The sequence below is a fragment of the Pseudophryne corroboree genome, chromosome 3 (assembly GCF_028390025.1).
Source record: "Pseudophryne corroboree isolate aPseCor3 chromosome 3, aPseCor3.hap2, whole genome shotgun sequence".
In the NCBI taxonomy this organism is placed as follows: Eukaryota; Metazoa; Chordata; class Amphibia; order Anura; family Myobatrachidae; genus Pseudophryne; species Pseudophryne corroboree.
This window is the reverse complement of record NC_086446.1, coordinates 598987812-599011399: the sequence shown is the minus strand read 5'-3', so window position 1 is coordinate 599011399 and position 23588 is coordinate 598987812. Positions and strand designations below refer to the sequence as shown.

Below are 23588 nucleotides of genomic sequence, written 5' to 3'. Positions count from 1 at the left end.
TGGCGTATCTGGAGAATCACTGTGCTAGGATACAGTATAAAAAATAATTCTTATTTTGGTTCAACAAATAAATCCTTTTTTGTTCTTACATACTGTATATTTCAGAAAAATCTTGCTGTGGTCGTGATCAGTGCTGGATTTCTCGTGGCCATGTGCAATGCACAATGTTTCATGGTACCAGCCACTGGTAAGTCATAAGTAACCAAAAATGATGAAAATATTGGCAAATTCAGTTTTATTTGTGTGTGTGTGTGTGTGTGTGTGTGTGTGTGTGTGCGTATGTATGTATGTATGTATGTATGTGTGTATATATATATATATATATATATATATATATATTTTTTTTTTTTTACAAAGTGGGCCAGTACATTTGTAAATGAATACTTTAGCACAATTGTATATATATAGTACAATTGTTTCTTCTTAAACAATGTTCATGGGTTCATCTGGTAAGGGTCAGTATTTGATCATTTTTGTTGCTGGCTCTAAACATGGAAATGTACAACTGATCATGGTCCTGCTACCGGGATCCTGTCAAGATCCCGACGGTTAAAATAATGATGCTGGAATCCCGACACTACTTGGAATGCCAGCACTGGCAACCCGAATAGGGTCACAAACCCGATGCCAGAATCCTGACCATTGGGATCCTGAAAGAGCGTCTCCAGATCTGTCTGACAGGTAAGCCGCAAAGGGGTAATGGTGGGAGGTTAGAGTTAGGCTGCGGGACGGGGGGTCAGGTTTAGGCTGTGGGGGGAGGGGGAGTAGGTTTAGGTGACCCCCGGGAGAGTGTAAGGGTTATGCTGGGGGGAGTTTGTTTAGGCTGCGGTGAGGGGGGTTACGTTTAGGCACCTCTGGCAAGGGTTAGGTTGTATGAGGGGGTGGTTAGGTTTAAGCTGTTACAAGGTAGGGCTAGGGAGCTATTGGGGGAAAGTAAGTACACTTACCTTCCCCTATCAGGATTCTGAACCTCGAGATGCCAAGGGCAGTATTCTGACCACCGGCATCCCGAACGCCGGATATTCATTCCCAACTCCTGCTACCATACAACTAAAATGTAAGTGCATGAGGGGTCTGTAGAAAAACTGCCTCCTACCAGCATCTGCGATCCATGTGTGGCATCCAAAGATGCAGCATTTGATCACAATAGCAACCATTGGTATCAGCCATTAGCCAGTCTGTGTAAGTCAAAGCTTGCTTAGACTGGCTGTAGGAATTGGTCAGATGGGCCGGGAAGTCTGATAATGCACTGCACGCCTACAAAATGGGGACATTACATCCCCATTTTGTAGAACGGTTCTGGTCGCCAACCCCCAAATGTCACCACAGCATGTCAGTCATGCTGTGGCTAAGGGGGGACTGTGAGTGATAACTTGTCAGCCACAAAGTTTTAATATTATTGTACTCCACTTTCATGTTACTCCTCATTTCTTTACATAGAATAGGCACAACTTTGCAAAACTTTAAAAAAATTACAATCCGCAATGCGTGTTATGGCTATTGATCAGTAAGCCAGTGACAATTGAACCCCTGGAGTCTGACTGCTGGAACTCACCTGCACCTGCCCTGAAAGAATTGGTATGCCACACACCATAATGCCCCTTACACATTATGCCACACACGTAATGCCTGTGACACATTATACCACACACCGCAATGCCCTTTACACATTATACCACACACGTAATGCCCGTGACACATTATACCACATACCTTAATGCCCCTTACATATTATGCCACACACCATAATGCTAATTACACAATATGCCACACACTTTAATGCCGCCTAACATTTTATGCCACACACTGTAATGCCCATTACACAATATGCCACACACGTAATGCCCATGTCACATTATGCCATATACTGCAATGCACCTGACACATTATTCAACACATCATAATCCCTGTGACACCTTATGCCACACACTGTAATGCCCATGATACATTATGCCACACACTGTAATGCCCCTGACATATTTTTCCACACACCGTAATGCCTGTGACACATTATGCCACATGCTGCAATGCCTATAGTACATCATAGCACACAACGTAATGCCTGAGATACATTATTCCACACTCCACAATGCCCCTGAGACATTATATCACCCACTACAATGCCCGTGATACAGTATGCCACACACCATAATGCCCTAGACACATTATGCCACACACTGCAATGTCCGTGATACATTATGCCACACACCATAATTCCTGTGACACATTATGCCACACACTGTAATGCCCATTACACATTATGCCCCACAGTAAGGGTTCTATTTACTTTTAAATGACCTGCTCATTGCCAGGGGTTTCATGCTCTGGGTTCCATGCTCTTTGCGAGGGGTTTCATGCTCTGGGTTCCATGTTTGTTGCCAGGGGTTACATGCTCTGGGTTCCATGCTCATTGCCCGGGGTTTCATGCTCTGGGTGTCATGCTCATTGCCAGGGGTGTACTGCTAATTGCCAGGTGTGTCATGCCCATTATTAGGTATGTCGTACTCATTGCCAGGGGTTTCATGCTCTGGGTATAATGCTCATTGCCATGGGTGTCATGCTCATTATTAGGGGTGTCATGCTCATTGCCAGGGGTTTCATGCTCTGGGTGTCATGCTCATTGCCAGGGGTGTACTGCTAATTGCCAGGTGTGTCATGCCCATTATTAGGTATGTCATACTCATTGCCAGGGGTTTCATGCTCTGGGTATAATGCTCATTGCCAGGGGTGTAATGCTCATTGCCATGGGTGTCATGCTCATTATTAGGGGTGTCATGCTCATTGCCAGGGGTTTCATGCTCTGGGTGTCATGCTCATTGCCATGGGTGTCATGCTCATTATTAGGTATGTCATGCTCGTTGCCAGGGGTTTCATGCTCTGGGTGTCATGGTCATTGCCAGGGGTGTAATGCTCATTGTCAGGGGTGTTATGGCAAAAGATGCAGCTTTGCAGAAAGCTGCATCTTCTCCCGGTGGTGCCAGTGCTGAGCACTCCTGGCACTTCCGAGTAATGCTGTAGCAATGTGCTTCTTGTCAGATGCTAAAGGTCAAGTATAACCTCTAGCATCTGTCTCCTCCGAGGCAGCGGCCTTATTTGGAGGGACATTTTTAGCAGATTTATATGGAGACAGCTAGTAGTCATGGGAATCTGCATAATCTGCCACCAAGCCTGCCCCCCCCCCCCAAGCTACCACGATGGCCACGGGGATTGTAGTTACACCAGTGTTTAAGCTTCCTTAAGCCAAACTAACCAGTCTGGACTTGTCTTTTTTAACATATTAATTGGGAAGACTTACTGTGGCAACTGATTCTGAGTTGCATGCAAGTCACTATGGGGGAAATTTACTAAGCTCCCGATTTTGACCGAGATGCCGTTTTTTCATCAAAGTGTCATCTCGGTAATTTACTAAGCACTAATCACGGCAGTGATGAGGGCATTCGTAATTTTTTGCAAGTTCAGGTAAAAAATTACGAATGAATACACCATCGGTCAAAACGCGGCTGTTTAAGTATGAATCTCGGTCATTTACTAAGAAGTGCAAAGCAAAAAACAAACAAACACTGCCGTGAAAAATTACAACTCGTAAAAAAGTGCTAAAAAAAAACAGACCTTTTTTTTTTATTCGTGATTGGATAGGCATGCACGGATCCATGAGATCCGTGCATGTATATCAGTGGGAAGGGGTGGGAAAGTGCTTATTTGTTCAAAAAAAATTGCGTGGGGTCCCCCCTCCTAAGTATAACCAGCCTCGGGCTCTTTGAGCCGATCCTGGTTACAAAAATATGGAGAAAAAAATGACAGGGGTTCCCCCATATTTAAGCAACCAGCATCGGGCTCTGCGCCTGGTCCTGGTCCCAAAAATACGGGGGACAAAAAGAGTAGGGGTCCCCCGTATTTTTAAAACCAGCACCGGGCTCCACTAGCTGGACAGATAATGCCACAGCCGGGGGTCACTTTTATATAGTGCCCTGCGGCCGTGGCATCAAAAATCCAACTAGTCACTCCTGGCCGGGGTACCCTGTGGGAGTGGGGACCCCTTCAATCAAGGGGTCCCCCCCCCCCAGCCACCCAAGGGCACATGGGTCACCTTTCCACGAATGCCAGAAACCCACTTTGACTTCTGTCTAAGTGGGTTTCTTCAGCCAATCAGGGAGCGCCACGTTGTAGCACTCTCCTGATCAGCTGTGTGGTCCTGTCCTCACTGACAGGCAGCACACGGCAGTGTTACAATGTAGCGCCTATGCGCTACATTGTAACCAATGATGGGAACTTTCTGCCCTGCGGTTGACCTAAAGTGACGTCACCGCTGAGCAGAAAGTTCCCATCATTGGTTACAATGTAGCGCATAGGCGCTACATTGTAACACTGCCGTGTGCTGCCTGTCAGTGAGGACAGGACCACACAGCTGATCAGGAGAGTGCTACAACGTGGCGCTCCCTGATTGGCTGAAGAAACCCACTTAGACAGAAGTCAAAGTGGGTTTCTGGCATTCGTGGAAAGGTGACCCATGTGCAAACATGGGTCCCCTTTCAGTTCGTGGTCGGGACACCGTTTTTTTTTTTTTTGTCAAGTACGTGGATTACCCCTGGATTTCCCGAGGAGCCTGGACCCCTGGATCTCGTGAGTATTAGAGATGAGCGGGTTCGGTTTCTTTGAATCCGAACCCGCACGAACTTCACTTTTTTTTTCACGGGTCCGAGCGACTCGGATCTTCCCGCCTTGCTCGGTTAACCCGAGCGCGCCCGAACGTCATCATGACGCTGTCGGATTCTCGCGAGACTCGGATTCTATATAAGGAGCCGCGCGTCGCCGCCATTTTCACACGTGCATTGAGATTGATAGGGAGAGGACGTGGCTGGCGTCCTCTCCATTAGAATAGATTAGAAGAGAGAGAGAGAGAGAGAGATTGTGCAGACAGAGTTTACCACAGTGACCAGTGCAGTTGTTGTTAAGTTAACTTTTATTTAATATATCCGTTCTCTGCTATATCCGTTCTCTGCCTGAAAAAAACGATACACAGCAGTCACACAGTGTGACTCAGTCTGTGTGCACTCAGCTCAGCCCAGTGTGCTGCACATCAATGTATAAAAGCTTATAATAATTGTGGGGGAGACTGGGGAGCACTGCAGGTTGTTATAGCAGGAGCCAGGAGTACATAATATTATATTAATTTAAAATTAAACAGTGCACACTTTTGCTGCAGGAGTGCCACTGCCAGTGTGACTAGTGGTGACCAGTGCCTGACCACCAGTATAGTAGTATATTGTTGTATACTATCTCTTTATCAACCAGTCTATATTAGCAGCAGACACAGTACAGTGCGGTAGTTCACGGCTGTGGCTACCTCTGTGTCGGCAGTCGGCACTCGGCAGGCAGTCCGTCCATCCATAATTGTATAATTATATACCACCTAACCGTGGTATTTTTTTTTCTTTCTTTATACCGTCGTCATAGTCATACTAGTTGTTACGAGTATACTACTATCTCTTTATCAACCAGTGTACAGTGCGGTAGTTCACGGCTGTGGCTACCTCTGTGTCGGCAGTCGGCAGGCAGTCCGTCCATCCATAATTGTATTATAATATATACCACCTAACCGTGGTTTTTTTTTCATTCTTTATACCGTCATAGTGTCATACTAGTTGTTACGAGTATACTACTATCTCTTTATCAACCAGTGTACAGTGCGGTAGTTCACGGCTGTGGCTACCTCTGTGTCGGCAGTCGGCAGGCAGTCCGTCCATCCATAATTGTATTATAATATATACCACCTAACCGTGGTTTTTTTTTCATTCTTTATACCGTCATAGTCAGTCATACTAGTTGTTACGAGTATACTACTATCTCTTTATCAACCAGTGTACAGTGCGGTAGTTCACGGCTGTGGCTACCTCTGTGTCGGCAGTCGGCAGGCAGTCCGTCCATCCATAATTGTATTATAATATATACCACCTAACCGTGGTTTTTTTTTCATTCTTTATACCGTCATAGTGTCATACTAGTTGTTACGAGTATACTACTATCTCTTTATCAACCAGTGTACAGTGCGGTAGTTCACGGCTGTGGCTACCTCTGTGTCGGAACTCGGCAGGCAGTCCGTCCATCCATAATTGTATTATTATAATATATACCACCTAACCGTGGTTTTTTTTTTTCATTCTTTATACCGTCATAGTGTCATACTAGTTGTTACGAGTATACTACTATCTCTTTATCAACCAGTGTACAGTGCGGTAGTTCACGGCTGTGGCTACCTCTGTGTCGGCACTCGGCAGGCAGTCCGTCCATCCATAATTGTATTATAATATATACCACCTAACCGTGGTTTTTTTTTCATTCTTTATACCGTCATAGTGTCATACTAGTTGTTACGAGTATACTACTATCTCTTTATCAACCAGTGTACAGTGCGGTAGTTCACGGCTGTGGCTACCTCTGTGTCGGCAGTCGGCAGGCAGTCCGTCCATCCATAATTGTATTATAATATATACCACCTAACCGTGGTTTTTTTTTCATTCTTTATACCGTCATAGTGTCATACTAGTTGTTACGAGTATACTACTATCTCTTTATCAACCAGTGTACAGTGCGGTAGTTCACGGCTGTGGCTACCTCTGTGTCGGCAGTCGGCAGGCAGTCCGTCCATCCATAATTGTATTATAATATATACCACCTAACCGTGGTTTTTTTTTCATTCTTTATACCGTCATAGTGTCATACTAGTTGTTACGAGTATACTACTATCTCTTTATCAACCAGTGTACAGTGCGGTAGTTCACGGCTGTGGCTACCTCTGTGTCGGCACTCGGCAGGCAGTCCGTCCAACCATAATTGTATTATAATATATACCACCTAACCGTGGTTTTTTTTTCATTCTTTATACCGTCGTCATACTAGTTGTTACGAGTATACTACTATCTCTTTATCAACCAGTGTACAGTGCGGTAGTTCACGGCTGTGGCTACCTCTGTGTCGGCACTCGGCAGGCTGTCCGTCCATCCATAATTGTATTATATACCACCTAACCGTGGTTTTTTTATACCACCTAACCGTGGCAGTCCGTCCATAATTGTATACTAGTATCCAATCCATCCATCTCCATTGTTTACCTGAGGTGCCTTTTAGTTCTGCCTATAAAATATGGAGAACAAAAAAGTTGAGGTTCCAAAATTAGGGAAAGATCAAGATCCACTTCCACCTCGTGCTGAAGCTGCTGCCACTAGTCATGGCCGAGACGATGAAATGCCAGCAACGTCGTCTGCCAAGGCCGATGCCCAATGTCATAGTACAGAGCATGTCAAATCCAAAACACCAAATATCAGAAAAAAAAGGACTCCAAAACCTAAAATAAAATTGTCGGAGGAGAAGCGTAAACTTGCCAATATGCCATTTACCACACGGAGTGGCAAGGAACGGCTGAGGCCCTGGCCTATGTTCATGGCTAGTGGTTCAGCTTCACATGAGGATGGAAGCACTCAGCCTCTCGCTAGAAAACTGAAAAGACTCAAGCTGGCAAAAGCACCGCAAAGAACTGTGCGTTCTTTGAAATCCCAAATCCACAAGGAGAGTCCAATTGTGTCGTTTGCGATGCCTGACCTTCCCAACACTGAACGTGAAGAGCATGCGCCTTCCACTATTTGCATGCCCCCTGCAAGTGCTGGAAGGAGCACCCGCAGTCCAGTTCCTGATAGTCAGATTGAAGATGTCAGTGTTGAAGTACACCAGGATGAGGAGGATATGGGTGTTGCTGGCGCTGGGGAGGAAATTGACCAGGAGGATTCTGATGGTGAGGTGGTTTGTTTAAGTCAGGCACCCGGGGAGACACCTGTTGTCCGTGGGAGGAATATGGCCGTTGACATGCCAGGTGAAAATACCAAAAAAATCAGCTCTTCGGTGTGGAGGTATTTCACCAGAAATGCGGACAACAGGTGTCAAGCCGTGTGTTCCCTTTGTCAAGCTGTAATAAGTAGGGGTAAGGACGTTAACCACCTCGGAACATCCTCCCTTATACGTCACCTGCAGCGCATTCATAATAAGTCGGTGACAAGTTCAAAAACTTTGGGTGACAGCGGAAGCAGTCCACTGACCAGTAAATCCCTTCCTCTTGTAACCAAGCTCACGCAAACCACCCCACCAACTCCCTCAGTGTCAATTTCCTCCTTCCCCAGGAATGCCAATAGTCCTGCAGGCCATGTCACTGGCAAGTCTGACGAGTCCTCTCCTGCCTGGGATTCCTCCGATGCATCCTTGCGTGTAACGCCTACTGCTGCTGGCGCTGCTGTTGTTGCCGCTGGGAGTCGATGGTCATCCCAGAGGGGAAGTCGTAAGCCCACTTGTACTACTTCCAGTAAGCAATTGACTGTTCAACAGTCCTTTGCGAGGAAGATGAAATATCACAGCAGTCATCCTACTGCAAAGCGGATAACTGAGTCCTTGACAACTATGTTGGTGTTAGACGTGCGTCCGGTATCCGCCGTTAGTTCACAGGGAACTAGACAATTTATTGAGGCAGTGTGCCCCCGTTCCCAAATACCATCTAGGTTCCACTTCTCTAGGCAGGCGATACCGAGAATGTACACGGACGTCAGAAAAAGACTCACCAGTGTCCTAAAAAATGCAGTTGTACCCAATGTCCACTTAACCACGGACATGTGGACAAGTGGAGCAGGGCAGGGTCAGGACTATATGACTGTGACAGCCCACTGGGTAGATGTATGGACTCCCGCCGCAAGAACAGCAGCGGCGGCACCAGTAGCAGCATCTCGCAAACGCCAACTCTTTCCTAGGCAGGCTACGCTTTGTATCACCGCTTTCCAGAATACGCACACAGCTGAAAACCTCTTACGGCAACTGAGGAAGATCATCGCGGAATGGCTTACCCCAATTGGACTCTCCTGTGGATTTGTGGCATCGGACAACGCCAGCAATATTGTGTGTGCATTAAATATGGGCAAATTCCAGCACGTCCCATGTTTTGCACATACCTTGAATTTGGTGGTGCAGAATTTTTTAAAAAACGACAGGGGCGTGCAAGAGATGCTGTCGGTGGCCAGAAAAATTGCGGGACACTTTCGGCGTACAGGCACCACGTACAGAAGACTGGAGCACCACCAAAAACTACTGAACCTGCCCTGCCATCATCTGAAGCAAGAAGTGGTAACGAGGTGGAATTCAACCCTCTATATGCTTCAGAGGTTGGAGGAGCAGCAAAAGGCCATTCAAGCCTATACAATTGAGCACGATATAGGAGATGGAATGCACCTGTCTCAAGTGCAGTGGAGAATGATTTCAACGTTGTGCAAGGTTCTGATGCCCTTTGAACTTGCCACACGTGAAGTCAGTTCAGACACTGCCAGCCTGAGTCAGGTCATTCCCCTCATCAGGCTTTTGCAGAAGAAGCTGGAGGCATTGAAGAAGGAGCTAACACGGAGCGATTCCGCTAGGCATGTGGGACTTGTGGATGCAGCCCTTAATTCGCTTAACAAGGATTCACGGGTGGTCAATCTGTTGAAATCAGAGCACTACATTTTGGCCACCGTGCTCGATCCTAGATTTAAAGCCTACCTTGGATCTCTCTTTCCGGCAGACACAGGTCTGCTGGGGTTGAAAGACCTGCTGGTGACAAAATTGTCAAGTCAAGCGGAACGCGACCTGTCAACATCTCCTCCTTCACATTCTCCCGCAACTGGGGGTGCGAGGAAAAGGCTCAGAATTCCGAGCCCACCCGCTGGCGGTGATGCAGGGCAGTCTGGAGCGACTGCTGATGCTGACATCTGGTCCGGACTGAAGGACCTGACAACGATTACGGACATGTCGTCTACTGTCACTGCATATGATTCTCTCAACATTGATAGAATGGTGGAGGATTATATGAGTGACCGCATCCAAGTAGGCACGTCACACAGTCCGTACTTATACTGGCAGGAAAAAGAGGCAATTTGGAGGCCCTTGCACAAACTGGCTTTATTCTACCTAAGTTGCCCTCCCACAAGTGTGTACTCCGAAAGAGTGTTTAGTGCCGCCGCTCACCTTGTCAGCAATCGGCGTACGAGGTTACATCCAGAAAATGTGGAGAAGATGATGTTCATTAAAATGAATTATAATCAATTCCTCCGCGGAGACATTGACCAGCAGCAATTGCCTCCACAAAGTACACAGGGAGCTGAGATGGTGGATTCCAGTGGGGACGAATTGATAATCTGTGAGGAGGGGGATGTACACGGTGATATATCGGAGGGTGAAGATGAGGTGGACATCTTGCCTCTGTAGAGCCAGTTTGTGCAAGGAGAGATTAATTGCTTCTTTTTTGGGGGGGGTCCAAACCAACCCGTCATATCAGTCACAGTCGTGTGGCAGACCCTGTCACTGAAATGATGGGTTGGTTAAAGTGTGCATGTCCTGTTTTGTTTATACAACATAAGGGTGGGTGGGAGGGCCCAAGGATAATTCCATCTTGCACCTCTTTTTTCTTTTCTTTTTCTTTGCATCATGTGCTGATTGGGGAGGGTTTTTTGGAAGGGACATCCTGCGTGACACTGCAGTGCCACTCCTAGATGGGCCCGGTGTTTGTGTCGGCCACTAGGGTCGCTAATCTTACTCACACAGCTACCTCATTGCGCCTCTTTTTTTCTTTGCGTCATGTGCTGTTTGGGGAGGGTTTTTTGGAAGGGACATCCTGCGTGACACTGCAGTGCCACTCCTAGATGTGCCCGGTGTTTGTGTCGGCCACTAGGGTCGCTAATCTTACTCACACAGTCAGCTACCTCATTGCGCCTCTTTTTTTCTTTGCGTCATGTGCTGTTTGGGGAGGGTTTTTTGGAAGGGCCATCCTGCGTGACACTGCAGTGCCACTCCTAGATGGGCCCGGTGTTTGTGTCGGCCACTAGGGTCGCTAATCTTACTCACACAGCTACCTCATTGCGCCTCTTTTTTTCTTTGCGTCATGTGCTGTTTGGGGAGGGTTTTTTGGAAGGGACATCCTGCGTGACACTGCAGTGCCACTCCTAGATGGGCCCGGTGTTTGTGTCGGCCACTAGGGTCGCTTATCTTACTCACACAGCGACCTCGGTGCAAATTTTAGGACTAAAAATAATATTGTGAGGTGTGAGGTATTCAGAATAGACTGAAAATGAGTGTAAATTATGGTTTTTGAGGTTAATAATACTTTGGGATCAAAATGACCCCCAAATTCTATGATTTAAGCTGTTTTTTAGTGTTTTTGGAAAAAAACACCCGAATCCAAAACACACCCGAATCCGACAAAAATAATTCGGTGAGGTTTTGCCAAAACGCGTTCGAACCCAAAACACGGCCGCGGAACCGAACCCAAAACCAAAACACAAAACCCGAAAAATTTCAGGCGCTCATCTCTAGTGAGTATAATTTCTTCAACAGGTACCCCTTGGATTCTACTGGAGAAGAGGACCGACCTGCGTGGGAACTTAAGGTAAGTATGTATGTATGTGTGTATGTATGTAATAAAATTATACTTTCACGGTGTGTGTGTCTTGTCTTTTTTTGGGTATTTTTTTAGTAGTAGTACTACAGGTACCAGCGGGCCCGTTTTTCCGTCGCATGCTGGTACTTGTGGTTCTCCAAGTACCAGCATGCGGGGGAGGCTTGCTGGGCCTTGTAGTACTGCTACTAAAAACAATATCTTTTCTTTTACAACAAAGGCTATCAGCCTCCCCATCCGCAGCCCATTGGATGGGGGGGGACAGCCTCGGGCTTCACCCCTGGCCCTTGGGTGGCTGGGGGGGGGACCCCTTGATTGAAGGGGTCCCCACTCCCCCAGGGTACCCCGGCCAGGAGTGACTAGTTGGATTTTTGATGCCACGGCCGCAGGGCACTATATAAAAGTGACCCCCGGCTGTGGCATTATCTGTCCAGCTAGTGGAGCCCGGTGCTGGTTTTAAAAATACGGGGGACCCCTACTCTTTTTGTCCCCCGTATTTTTGGGACCAGGACCAGGCGCAGAGCCCGATGCTGGTTGCTTAAATATGGGGGAACCCCTGTCATTATTTCCCCCATATTTTTGCAACCAGGATCGGCTCAAAGAGCCCGAGGCTGGTTATGCTTAGGAGGGGGGACCCCACGCATTTTTTTTAATTATTTTACAGTGTTTAATTAAAAAAAAAACCCCAGCACGGATCACACAGATCCGGCCGAGATTGATTGTAAAAAAAGTCGGCAGTGTTTTGCTAATCACTGCCGTAAAAATAGGTAAAAAACCACGAATGACATCGACATCGGAAGAAAAGAAAAACCCGAATACGACAGCTTAGTAAATCCATCGTAATCAATTCAAAAAGTTGCAATTTTACACTGTCGATGTCATTCGTGATTGAACTTGGACATGAATTTGGAAAATACGAATCTTAGTAAATGTACCCCTATGTGCGTGGATCTAATGGATCTCCGTATACTTTGCATGTGCCAAAGAAATTAACTGGCTTTCTCAGCCTAATCTTTTGTACCCAGCATAATGCTGGTGTAAGTCCCGATGCTAATAATGACCTGGGACCCATTCACTACAACAGGGAGAGGGGGAGCGGAGATGATCTCATCTCCCAGCGACGCCTCCACCTCCACCCCCCACCGCTATGGCAACCCGCCCGGCATATTGACGGGTCAGGGATGCCAGCGGCAGCGACCAATGCCGGATCCCACCCAGGAAGGACCCGTTTCCAATTCCCGGGTGGGTTCCGGCATTGGGAGTGTGAAAGAAGTATTAGTAAATTGCACCCTGTCCCTGGTACTGTACGTTGAGCAATGTTTTATAGATTTCAGGGAAGTAAAGTTATTAGCAAATTATCTGTATTTTGGATGCCAGCTGGTCCACTAACACGTGCCCACTGCCTAAGTATCTCTGCAGGAATTTGTGACTCTTTACAGACCTCCAAATATGGCTCTATAAAAGGAATAAGCTACCAGAACTGGGAGCCTAAAAGCTATTTTTACTATAGAGGAAGGAAGTGGTCATTTACTTTTAATTCTAATAACATGTCCATGCTAAATATCTAACCAAGAAAAAGCATACTTTAACATCATATGCTTATGCATGAGACCCACTCTGCTACATCTTAAATAGAACTGCATGTTCTCTGACATTCTAAAGGGCCCTACACACTGGGCGATGTAATCGACCAACAATATATTGCTCAACAATACATCGATGGTCAATTCATCCCACACACTGTATGATATGGTTGGTCAATTTGGACAATATGAGAGTACATTACATCTATATCGTCCAAATTGACTTGCATGTTTAAACGACGATAGATCAACGATGAACAATCGTGGGGCCACGCATCGTTCATTGTTGATCCATACACACTGAGCAATATAAACGATTTATCGTTCATTGCTCAACAAGATCGTTCATATCGCCCATACACATTGGGGGTCATTCCGAGTTGATCGTAGCTGTGCTAAATTTAGCACAGCTACGATCATCTTCACTGACATGCGTGGCGTCCAGCACTGACATGTCAGTGCCGCCCCCCCCCCCCCCGCAGAAGTGCAAAGGCATCGCACAGCGGCGATGCCTTTGCACTTCAAGAGTAGCTCCTGACCAGTGCAGCTTTAGCGTGCTGGTCGGGAGCTACTCTTCATTCCCCTGCCCGCAGCGGCTGCGTGTGACGTCACGCAGCCACTGTGGCCCGCCCCCCGTTCGGTCCGGCCACGCCTGCGTTGGGGACAGTCACATGACGTCAAGATCAGTGATCACCCAGAAGAGGAAAGCAAAGGACCAGAGAGGAGAGATGCAGCTCTGCATAAGACTGCTTCTTACCTCTGTCTGCCAGTGACTGCCTGTCTGCTCTCTGAGGAAGTTGTGCACCTGCCCTTGCGACCATTGATGGGGATCTGAGGTCATGGTGCAGCTCTGCCATGCGCCCAGGTAAGTAAATTGTAATTACCACTATTTCTGCTGCGGGGTACACTGGGCTCCACAAGGAATAGACATAGGGGGGGTGTAGAGTAGGATCTTGATCCGAGGCACCAACAGGCTGAAAAGTTTTGACTGTTCCCAGAATGCATAGCGCCGCCTCCTCTATAACCCCGCCTCCCTGCACAGGAGCTCAGTTTTGTAGTTGGTGCCGCAGATAGCAGACACATAACAGAGGGGCTGCTCCAGGCAGCCCTAAGAAGAGCTTTTTTGAAGAAAAAGTGAAGACTACAAGGGCAGCAGCGGTGTGTAAATGTCAGACATTCACTGCTCCAGCTCTCCCCAGCGGCGCTGTACACTCCCGAGCCCTGGTTGCTGGGTAACTACAGCAGGAGGCTCCGGTTTTCTTCATGGTCAGGCACACACGACGGGGGCTCTCCGGGATCGCGTGGCTGTGCTTTGGGAGGTGGTGAGTGGGTCCCGCTTGCGGGACTCGTTCTTTATCGCGATCCGTCGTGGTCTGTGGGAGGCGGGCCACGCGCACTGGCGGTGGACACTGTGGCAGTACAGGTGATCCAACTAGATCACCAGGGCATGGGTACAGGTCAGGTTTTCTCTCTAAACCATTTTAATTGTAGCCCACAGTACCCGGTGGTTTTGCCAGCAGGGGGATAAGGCTTAGACCTGAAGCCCCTCCCCCAGCCCCAGGGCGCCATTTCCCGCAAATGTTCCCACCCTGGAGCTGCATATCTGTCTCTCCCTCACTCCCTGTCAGTGTCTGGGCGCCATTTCTCCCAGCTTCACTGTTTCTGGGACTGCTTGGGCAAATCCTCCTGTGCAAAGCCGCCTGGTTGTCAGTGCTGTGACTTTACATGACACTTAAGTATTCTACCTGCCTTTTAGACAGTGTTAGTTAGGAAAGAGTGCATTTAGTCAGGGTTTTCTTGTACAATTACCCATCCAGTTATACATCCAGTTCTTACTGTGCAGTGTTATATATATTGACTACCTAGCTATATATATTAGTGATGTGCACCGGAAATTTTTCGGGTTTTGTGTTTTGGTTTTGGATTCGGTTCCGCGGCCGTGTTTTGGATTCGGACGCGTTTTGGCAAAACCTCCCTGAAATTTTTTTGTCGGATTGGGGTGTGTTTTGGATTCGGGTGTTTTTTTACAAAAAACCCTCAAAAACAGCTTAAATCATAGAATTTGGGGGTCATTTTGATCCCATAGTATTATTAACCTCAATAACCATAATTTCCACTCATTTTCAGTCTATTCTGAACACCTCACACCTCACAATATTATTTTTAGTCCTAAAATTTGCACCGAGGTCACTGGATGGCTAAGCTAAGCGACACAAGTGGCCGACACAAACACCTGGCCCATCTAGGAGTGGCACTGCAGTGTCAGACAGGATGGCACTTCAAAAAAACAGTCCCCAAACAGCACATGATGCAAAGAAAAAAAGAGGCGCAATGAGGTAGCTGTGTGACTAAGCTAAGCGACCCAAGTGGCCGACACAAACACCTGGCCCATCTAGGAGTGGCACTGCAGTGTCAGACAGGATGGCACTTCCAAAAATAGTCCCCAAACAGCACATGATGCAAAGAAAAATGAAAGAAAATAGAGGTGCAGGCATCGCAACCGACACAATTGGACTCTCCTTGGGGATTTGTGATTTAGAAGAACGCACAGTTCTTTGCTGTGCTTTTGCCATCTTAACTTTTTTAAGTTTTCTAGCAGGAGGATGAGTGCTTCCATCCTCATGTGAAGCTGAACCACTAGCCTTGAACATAGGCCAGGCCCTCAGCCGTTCCTTGCCATTCCGTGTCGTAAATGGCACATTGGCAAGTTTACGCTTCTCCTCAGACGATTTTGATTTAGATTTTTGGGTCATTTTACTGAGCTTTATTTTGTTGGATTTTACATGCTCTCTACTATGACATTGAGAATCGGCCTTGGCAGATGACGTTGATGGCATTTCATCGTCTCGGCCATGACTAGTGGCAGCAGCTTCAGCAAGAGGTGGAAGTGGATCTTGATCTTTCCCTATTTTACCCTTCACATTTTTGTTCTCCATTTTTTAATGTGTGGAATTATATGCCAGTATCAACAGCAATGGCCTACTACTATATATACTGCGCACAACTGAAATGCACCACAGGTATGGATGGATAGTATACTTGACGACACAGAGGTAGGTAGAGCAGTGGCCTACTGTACCGTACTGCTATATATTATATACTGGTGGTCAGCAAACTGTGCAAAACTGAAATGCACCACAGGTATGGATGGATAGTATACTTGACGACACAGAGGTAGGTAGAGCAGTGGCCTACTGTACCGTACTGCTATATATTATATACTGGTGGTCAGCAAACTGTGCAAAACTGAAATGCACCACAGGTATGGATGGATAGTATACTTGACGACACAGAGGTAGGTAGAGCAGTGGCCTTCTGTACCGTACTGCTATATAGAATATACTGGTGGTCAGCAAACTGTGGAAAACTAAAATGCATGTGGATGGATAGTATACTTGACGACACAGAGGTAGGCAGAGCAGTGGACTACTGTACCGTACTGCTATATATATAGTTATACTGGTGATCAGCAAAATTCTGCACTGTCCTCCTACTATATACTACAATGCAGCACAGATATGGAGCGTTTTTCAGGCAGAGAATGTATAATACTGGTGGTCACTGGTCAGCAAAACTCTGCACTGTCCTCCTACTATATAATACTGCTGGTCCCCAGTCCCCACAATAAAGCAATTAGCACACTGAGCACAGATATTTGCAGCACACTGAGCACAGTCAGATATAGAGCGTTTTTCAGGCAGAGAACGTAGATATTTGCACTTGCAGCACACTGAGCACAGATATTTGCAGCACACTGAGCACAGATATTTGCAGCACAATTTGCAGCCCACTGAACATAGAAACTGAGAGGACGCCAGCCACGTCCTCCCACGATCATCTCCAATGCATGAGTGAAAAATGGCGGCGACGCGTGGCTCCTTATATAGAATACGAATATCGCGAGAATCCGACCGCAGGATGATGACGTTCGGGCGCGCTCGGGTTAACCGAGCAAGGCGGGATGATCCGAGTCTGCCTCGGACCCATGTAAAATGGGTGAAGTTCGGGGGGTTTGGATCCCGAGGATCCGAACCCGCTCATCACTAATATATATATATATATATATATATATATATATATATATAAAAGCTAGTCTAGTGCAGTATTATTGTTAGTAATAACCTCTGCATTGTACAAACTGTGACTATCTGTGTGTGCATAAGCTAGCTGAGTGGTGTCCATTTCGTGTCTCTCACTCAACTTGCTATCCCTATATTCTATAACCTGAGGGGGCTTGGTGCGTCAGGATTTATATTTATATAGGATTTTCACAAAGATATACTTTAATACGTATTTTTCTCTGTGATTTTAGTCACCATATCTCTCCTTTATCTCTGCTAGTGCTGACTACACTGCGCAGGGGTTTGGGTAAGAGGTATTGTGCCTCTGCCAATTGTACTGTGTTACCTGATACTGCAAGTTACATCATGTCTGCTTCTGAGGGTAATGGTTCTGGGGCTGAACACACTACCGGTGTTGCTGAAGCCACAGATCCCTATGAGGAGAATATAGCAGCTGTGGCTCTGGTTCTGGAGGCTCCTTGCCCCCCAGTGAGACTGTGGCAACGGAGGTACTTAATGACCCACCGTGGGCCGCTTTTTCAACGCTTCTACATACGCTAGTTAATAAACTAACACCCCCTATGGGACCACCTATACCGGTACAACCGTATGTGGTCCCTGCAGCTAACCCGCCGTGGGCGGACGACTTATCTGCTCAATTGAAGAAGTTGAACCAGTCCCTGACTACTAATAAGTCTGACCCTCGCTCGCCTAAGACAAAGGGGCCCTCTAAGCGAGCTCTTATCTCCTCGCAATCCACTGCTGTCACTGACACCTCGTCTGATGAAGACGGCACTTACACTGACCCCACAGATTCTGACACAGATACTGATGATGGGGAGGGTAGTTCACATGTGGATGTTCCTGATCTTTTGGAGGCTATTAAGTTGATTTGACAGATTATGGATGATCCCGAGCCATCTGTCCCTCCTAAGAAACCAGATAGGTTTGTGTCAGAAGGTGGTTAAACAAGTTTTACCTTACTCTGACCACCTAGTGGATATACGTCAGGAACCCTGGGAAAACCCGGGTAAGAAGTTTGTGCCTCAAAAGAAGATGCTGGCTCGCTATCCCCTCGCGCCAGAGCTGTCTAAAAATTGGGAAACGCCACCTCCAGTAGACTCACATTTGGCTAGGATGGTGGTTTCCTCAGCTCTACCTGTCACTACCGTCACGTCTCTAAAAGAGCCTACGGATAAACGTGTGGAGGGTTGTCTGAAAGCGATTTACACCCTCATGGGTGCTGCACAAATGCACACTATTGCAGCAACATGGGCTGCAGAGGCTATGGAAGTATGGGCCTTGGAGTTAGAAGCTGAAATCTATTCTAACCATGCTAGACAATGCTTGTCATATATTGTCACAACTTCTCGCTATATTAAAGAGGAGGCTTCTGATGCTGGTATCCTAGCAGCCAAGGCCTCTACTACGTCAGTCCTGGCTCGCCGGATATTGTGGCTGAGATCCTGGTCTGTGGATCTGGACTCTAGAAAAACCCTGGAGGTACTCCCTTTCAAGGGAGAAATTCTGTTTGGGGAGGACGTAAATAAGATAGTGGCTGACTTGGCTACTGCACCAGAAAACCTAGGATACCAAAATCTACTGATTGGTATTGTATGAAATTAACATAGTATCTGGTTTAATCACACTAGCACCTGTCATGTTATATCACACATTTTTTACCTAGGGTGATCAGCAAATAAGTGCTCTCCTACATTACTGGTTAGTGGTAATATCATTCTTACATTACCAAGTCTGTTTGGTTTGGACCAATATGTGTTCTTTGCTCATTATAGAATGATTTATGACAGTTCTGCCATAAGTTTACATCTGTTGTGCTCTGACTATATACTCTTTTGCAAGATAATATGCTATATGCTGAGATAAGTAACCAACTGCATATCCTGCATAGGTACATATAGTTGGTATACTCATCTAATTACTATTTTGCCCTTCCAACATATATGTTTGGTGTTTTTTCAAAAACTATGACTGAAGGTGACCATACCAATCAGTGACAAGCATTTATTTGCGGCCTATTCCAAGAATGGTGCTTAATTGCATCTGAGCATTAATGCTATATAGCGGTGGACAGGGTGGTACTTGGATGAGGGACCACTTTGGAACAACTAGATATTGCAATATTTGTTCTCATTCTAATTCAGAGATTTTGCATACCAATGGTGGATCTTTGGTTGTGAAAACACAGATACTAAGCTATTAACTATAAAGGATTCTTTGTAGTTATTATCCTGTTCTTTCTTGGTGATCAATTTATGCTTATTACTGTCCTATTTAGACAGCATAACCAAGAATGATTTTGTTATACAATTGACTGGTGTATAGTACCGGTGAACAGGGTGGTACTTGGATGAGGGACCACTTTGGAACAACTAGATATTGCAATATTTGTTCTCATTTTAATTCAGAGATTTTGTATACCAATGGTGGATCTTTGGTTGTGAGAAAAACACAGATACTAAGGGGTATATGCAATTGCGGTCGAATTCGCGGCAATTATCGCCGTTTTTTAATTCGACCAAATTCGCCAGGTGAATCCCGGCAGGTGCCTGCCGGGATTCACCATATTCAATGAAAAACGGATTCGCCAGAATCGCGGGCGAAAATCTGCCGATTTGGCGGATTTTGCCGCGATTTTAAAAAACGGGAAAAAAACGTGAAAAACCCGAAAAAAAAATGGCGTGGGGTCCCCCCTCCAAAGCATAACCAGCCTCGGGCTCGTTCTAAAAATGCAGGGGAAAAATTGGCCAGGGATCCCCCGTATTTTTAAAACCAGCACCGGGCTCTGCGCCTGATGCTGGTGCCAAAAATACGGGGGACAAAAAGAGTAGGGGTCCCCCGTATTTTTAACACCAGCATCGGGCTCCACTAGCTGGACAGATAATGCCACAGCCGGGGGTCACTTTTATGCCGTGCCCTGCGGCCGTGGCATCAAATATCCAACTAGTCACCCCTGGCCGGGGTACCCTGGGGGAGTGGGGACCCCTTCAATCAAGGGGTTCCCCCCCCAGCCACCCAAGGGCCAGGGGTGAAGCCCGAGGCTGTCCCCCCCATCCAATGGGCTGCGGATGGGGGGGCTGATAGCCTTTGTGATAATAAAAAGATATTGTTTTTTCCATTAGTACTACAAGTCCCAGCAAGCCTCCCCCGCAAGCTGGTACTTGGAGAACCACAAGTACCAGCATGCGGGAGAAAAACGGGCCCGCTGGTACCTGTAGTACTACTGGAAAAAAAATACCCAAATAAAAACAGGACACAGACACCGTGACTTGTACAACTTTATTACATACTGCCGACACACACATACTTACCTATGTTGACACGCCGACTGCCACGGTCGCCGACGATCCGAGGGTACCTGTGAAAAAATTATACTCACCTTCCAGCGTCCAGAGGTACATCCACGTCCAGAGGTAAATCCACGTTCTTGGCAAAAAAACAAACCGAACACCGATCCATACCGGACTAGAAAGGGGTCCAATGTTTTCACATCAGACCCCTTTCTCCCGAATGCCGGGACATCACGTGACTCCTGTCACTGACGTCCCTTCAGCCAATCAGGAAGCGCTACTTCCGTGGCGCTCACCTGATTGGCTGTCCGCTGTCTGTACTGTGACAGCGCATCGCAAAGCCGCTCCATTACTTTCAATGGTGGGAACTTTGCGGGTAGCGGTGGGGTCACCCGCCGGTCAGCCGCTGACCGGCGGGTGACCTCACCGCTAGCCGCTAAGTTCCCACCATTGAATATAATGGAGGGAGCTGTGCGATGCGCTGTCACAGTGCAGACAGCGCTCAGCCAATCAGGTGAGCGCAACGAAGTTGCGCTTCCTGATTGGCTTAGAGACCTGTCAGTGACAGCTTTCACTGACAGGTCTCATTCGTGGAAAGGTGTCCCATGTGTCAGCATGGGACCCCTTTCAGTCCGTTTTTGGTGCGGGTATTTGCGTTTTCTTATTTTGCCAAGTCCGTGGATTTATCTCTGGACCATGGTTGAGGTGAGTATTTTGAACTTTTCTTTACAGGTATCCGTGGATTCTACATGGAGAAGAGGACCGATGTCGGCGTGTGAACATAGGTAAGTATGTGTGTGTCGACGTATGAAATAAAGTTTTACTGTCGACGGTGTGTGTGTCCTGTTTTTATTTGGGTATTTTTTCCCCAGTAGTACTACAGGTACCAGCGGTCCCGTTTTTCTCCCGCATGCTGGTACTTGTGGTTCTCCAAGTACCAGCTTGCGGGGGAGGCTTGCTGGGACTTGTAGTACTATTGGAAAAAACAATATCTTTTTATTATCACAAAGGCTATCAGCCCCCCCATCCGCAGCCCATTGGATGGGGGGGGACAGCCTCGGGCTTCACCCCTGGCCCTTGGGTGGCTGGGGGGGGGACCCCTTGATTGAAGGGGTCCCCACTCCCCCAGGGTACCCCGGCCAGGGGTGACTAGTTGGATATTTGATGCCACGGCCGCAGGGCACGGCATAAAAGTGACCCCCGGCTGTGGCATTATCTGTCCAGCTAGTGGAGCCCGATGCTGGTGTTAAAAATACAGGGGACCCCTACTCTTTTTGTCCCCCGTATTTTTGGCACCAGCACCAGGCGCAGAGCCCGGTGCTGGTTTTAAAAATACGGGGGATCCCCTGTCAATTTTTTCCCCGCATTTTTAGAACCAGGACCAGCTCAATGAGCCCGAGGCTGGTTATGCTTTGGAGGGGGGACCCCACGCCATTTTTTTTTATGATTTTACCCTTCCAGCATAAAAAAAATAAAAAAAATAATAATAATATTTTAAAAAATATATAAATAATATTTGTGCCTCCCCAAAAAAAAAAAAAGTACCTAATCCCTTCTAATATAAATAGATCTGCTATTCCCAAAAAAAAAAACACCAAAAAAAACATGTTTAAAATTTTTTTATTTGTTTTCACCCTCCAAAGTGTGGCGGATTGAAAATGACGAATTTGCTGTCTAAAAGCACTGCTGTCGAATTTCAAAACTTGAATTGAATATGCTTTGGTCGAATTGCAGCACTTGTATCATTGCAGAAAAGTCGAATTTGCAAAAATTCGAATTTCAAAAAGTCGAATTTTGAAAGTCCGTTTTTTGGTCGGAAAGCACTGGATTGCATAGGGGAATTTTTTTTTTTGGTCGAAAATGACCCGAAATTCGACAATTTCGGGAATTCGACCACAATTGCATATACCCCTGAGCCACTAACTATAAAGGATTCTTTGTAGTTATTACCCTGTTCTTTCTTGGTGATTAATTTATGCTTAATACTGTCCTATTTAGACAGCATAACCAAGAATGATTTTGTTATCTATATACAATTGACTGGTGTATAGTACAATACAAATAAGGAAGAATTCACTGTGATTGGATATTTATGGCCTTGATATTTTCTTGCCATATAATTGTCATATCCAATCTGCACTTTTTGAGCCTACCGTCCAAATGTGTGTCTGTCCCCCTTTTTCATTTTTCTTGTTGAAAATATGAACGATTCCATTTCTAATACAAAGTGACATATGAAAGGGCTAGCTTAAGAAATTGCGGACATACCCCACTGGAGATGCCCAATCTCTTCCGATCTTGGAAGCTAAGCAGTGGAGGGCCGGACCAGTACTCGGATGGGAGACCACCTTGGAACATCCTGGTACTGCAAATAAATTTTGCTGCCCAACTCTAAGTCACAGATGGGTACTCGAATTCATATGACCCATGATTTAATCCCCTGCAACTACTTTTTCCATTTGGGATTTTTGCAGTATGAATGATGGTCATATATTATATTCATATATATTCATCTGACAGACACCATTGAGACTAGTAGGTGTCCTTTCCTTCCCCCCCCCACCCCCCACCCCTTTTTTTGTGAATTCTAAAGCTTGTCCGGCTTACATCATATTATAGCAATTTTCGCTAATTATTCATTAAATTGACATAGATATTTTTGCTCATAGTCTTGAATCACATAGAACTAGTTTTGAACTCCGATAATTCTATATATTTTAATAGGAATTCAATAAAATCATGATTTTACCAGCCTAAGACATGTATATAACCTAGTTCCTCTGAGTTAGAGTGCTTCCAAACAAGAGTCTACTTCTTTTTCCATTTCTTATTTGGTATTTTTTTCTCAATATATTTTTGACTCATGGGACCACCACTGAATGGTAACTATATTTAGTGCACCTTAGAAGATATACTATCTTATATGCACAGTTACCTTAATCTGAAGCAATTCTATAACATAAAATTCAGTTTCTCAGAGGACATTATTCAGATTACTTTTCGTACAAAAATTGTTGCTAGACCGGTGCGGCTCCCACAAACCCCCTTTTTTTGAACTACTGCCAAAACTGCCTGCCTGCCAAGTACCACTCCTTCTGTGTTGAAGGCTAAAGGTACTTCCTTTCACCCCTTTCGTCCTTCAGGAAAAGCAAAAGGTCAGGCGTACAACAAGCAGACC

The 23588-nt window shown here is 46.2% G+C and overlaps 1 protein-coding gene and 1 pseudogene across 1 annotated transcript in view; both read left to right on the top strand.

Annotated features, from left to right (window-relative positions):
• The first annotated feature begins 108 nt into the window (after positions 1 to 108).
• The window catches only part of LOC135058069 (beta-microseminoprotein-like), a 53880-nt gene continuing 30400 nt past the window's right edge, over positions 109 to 23588 (top strand). The window contains exon 1 of the mRNA XM_063963696.1: positions 109 to 187. Coding sequence (XP_063819766.1) covers positions 151 to 187 — 37 coding nt within the window. The 5' untranslated portion in view covers positions 109 to 150. The remainder of the gene's footprint in view (positions 188 to 23588) is intronic.
• On the top strand, positions 22665 to 22784 carry LOC134895445 (5S ribosomal RNA; annotated as a pseudogene).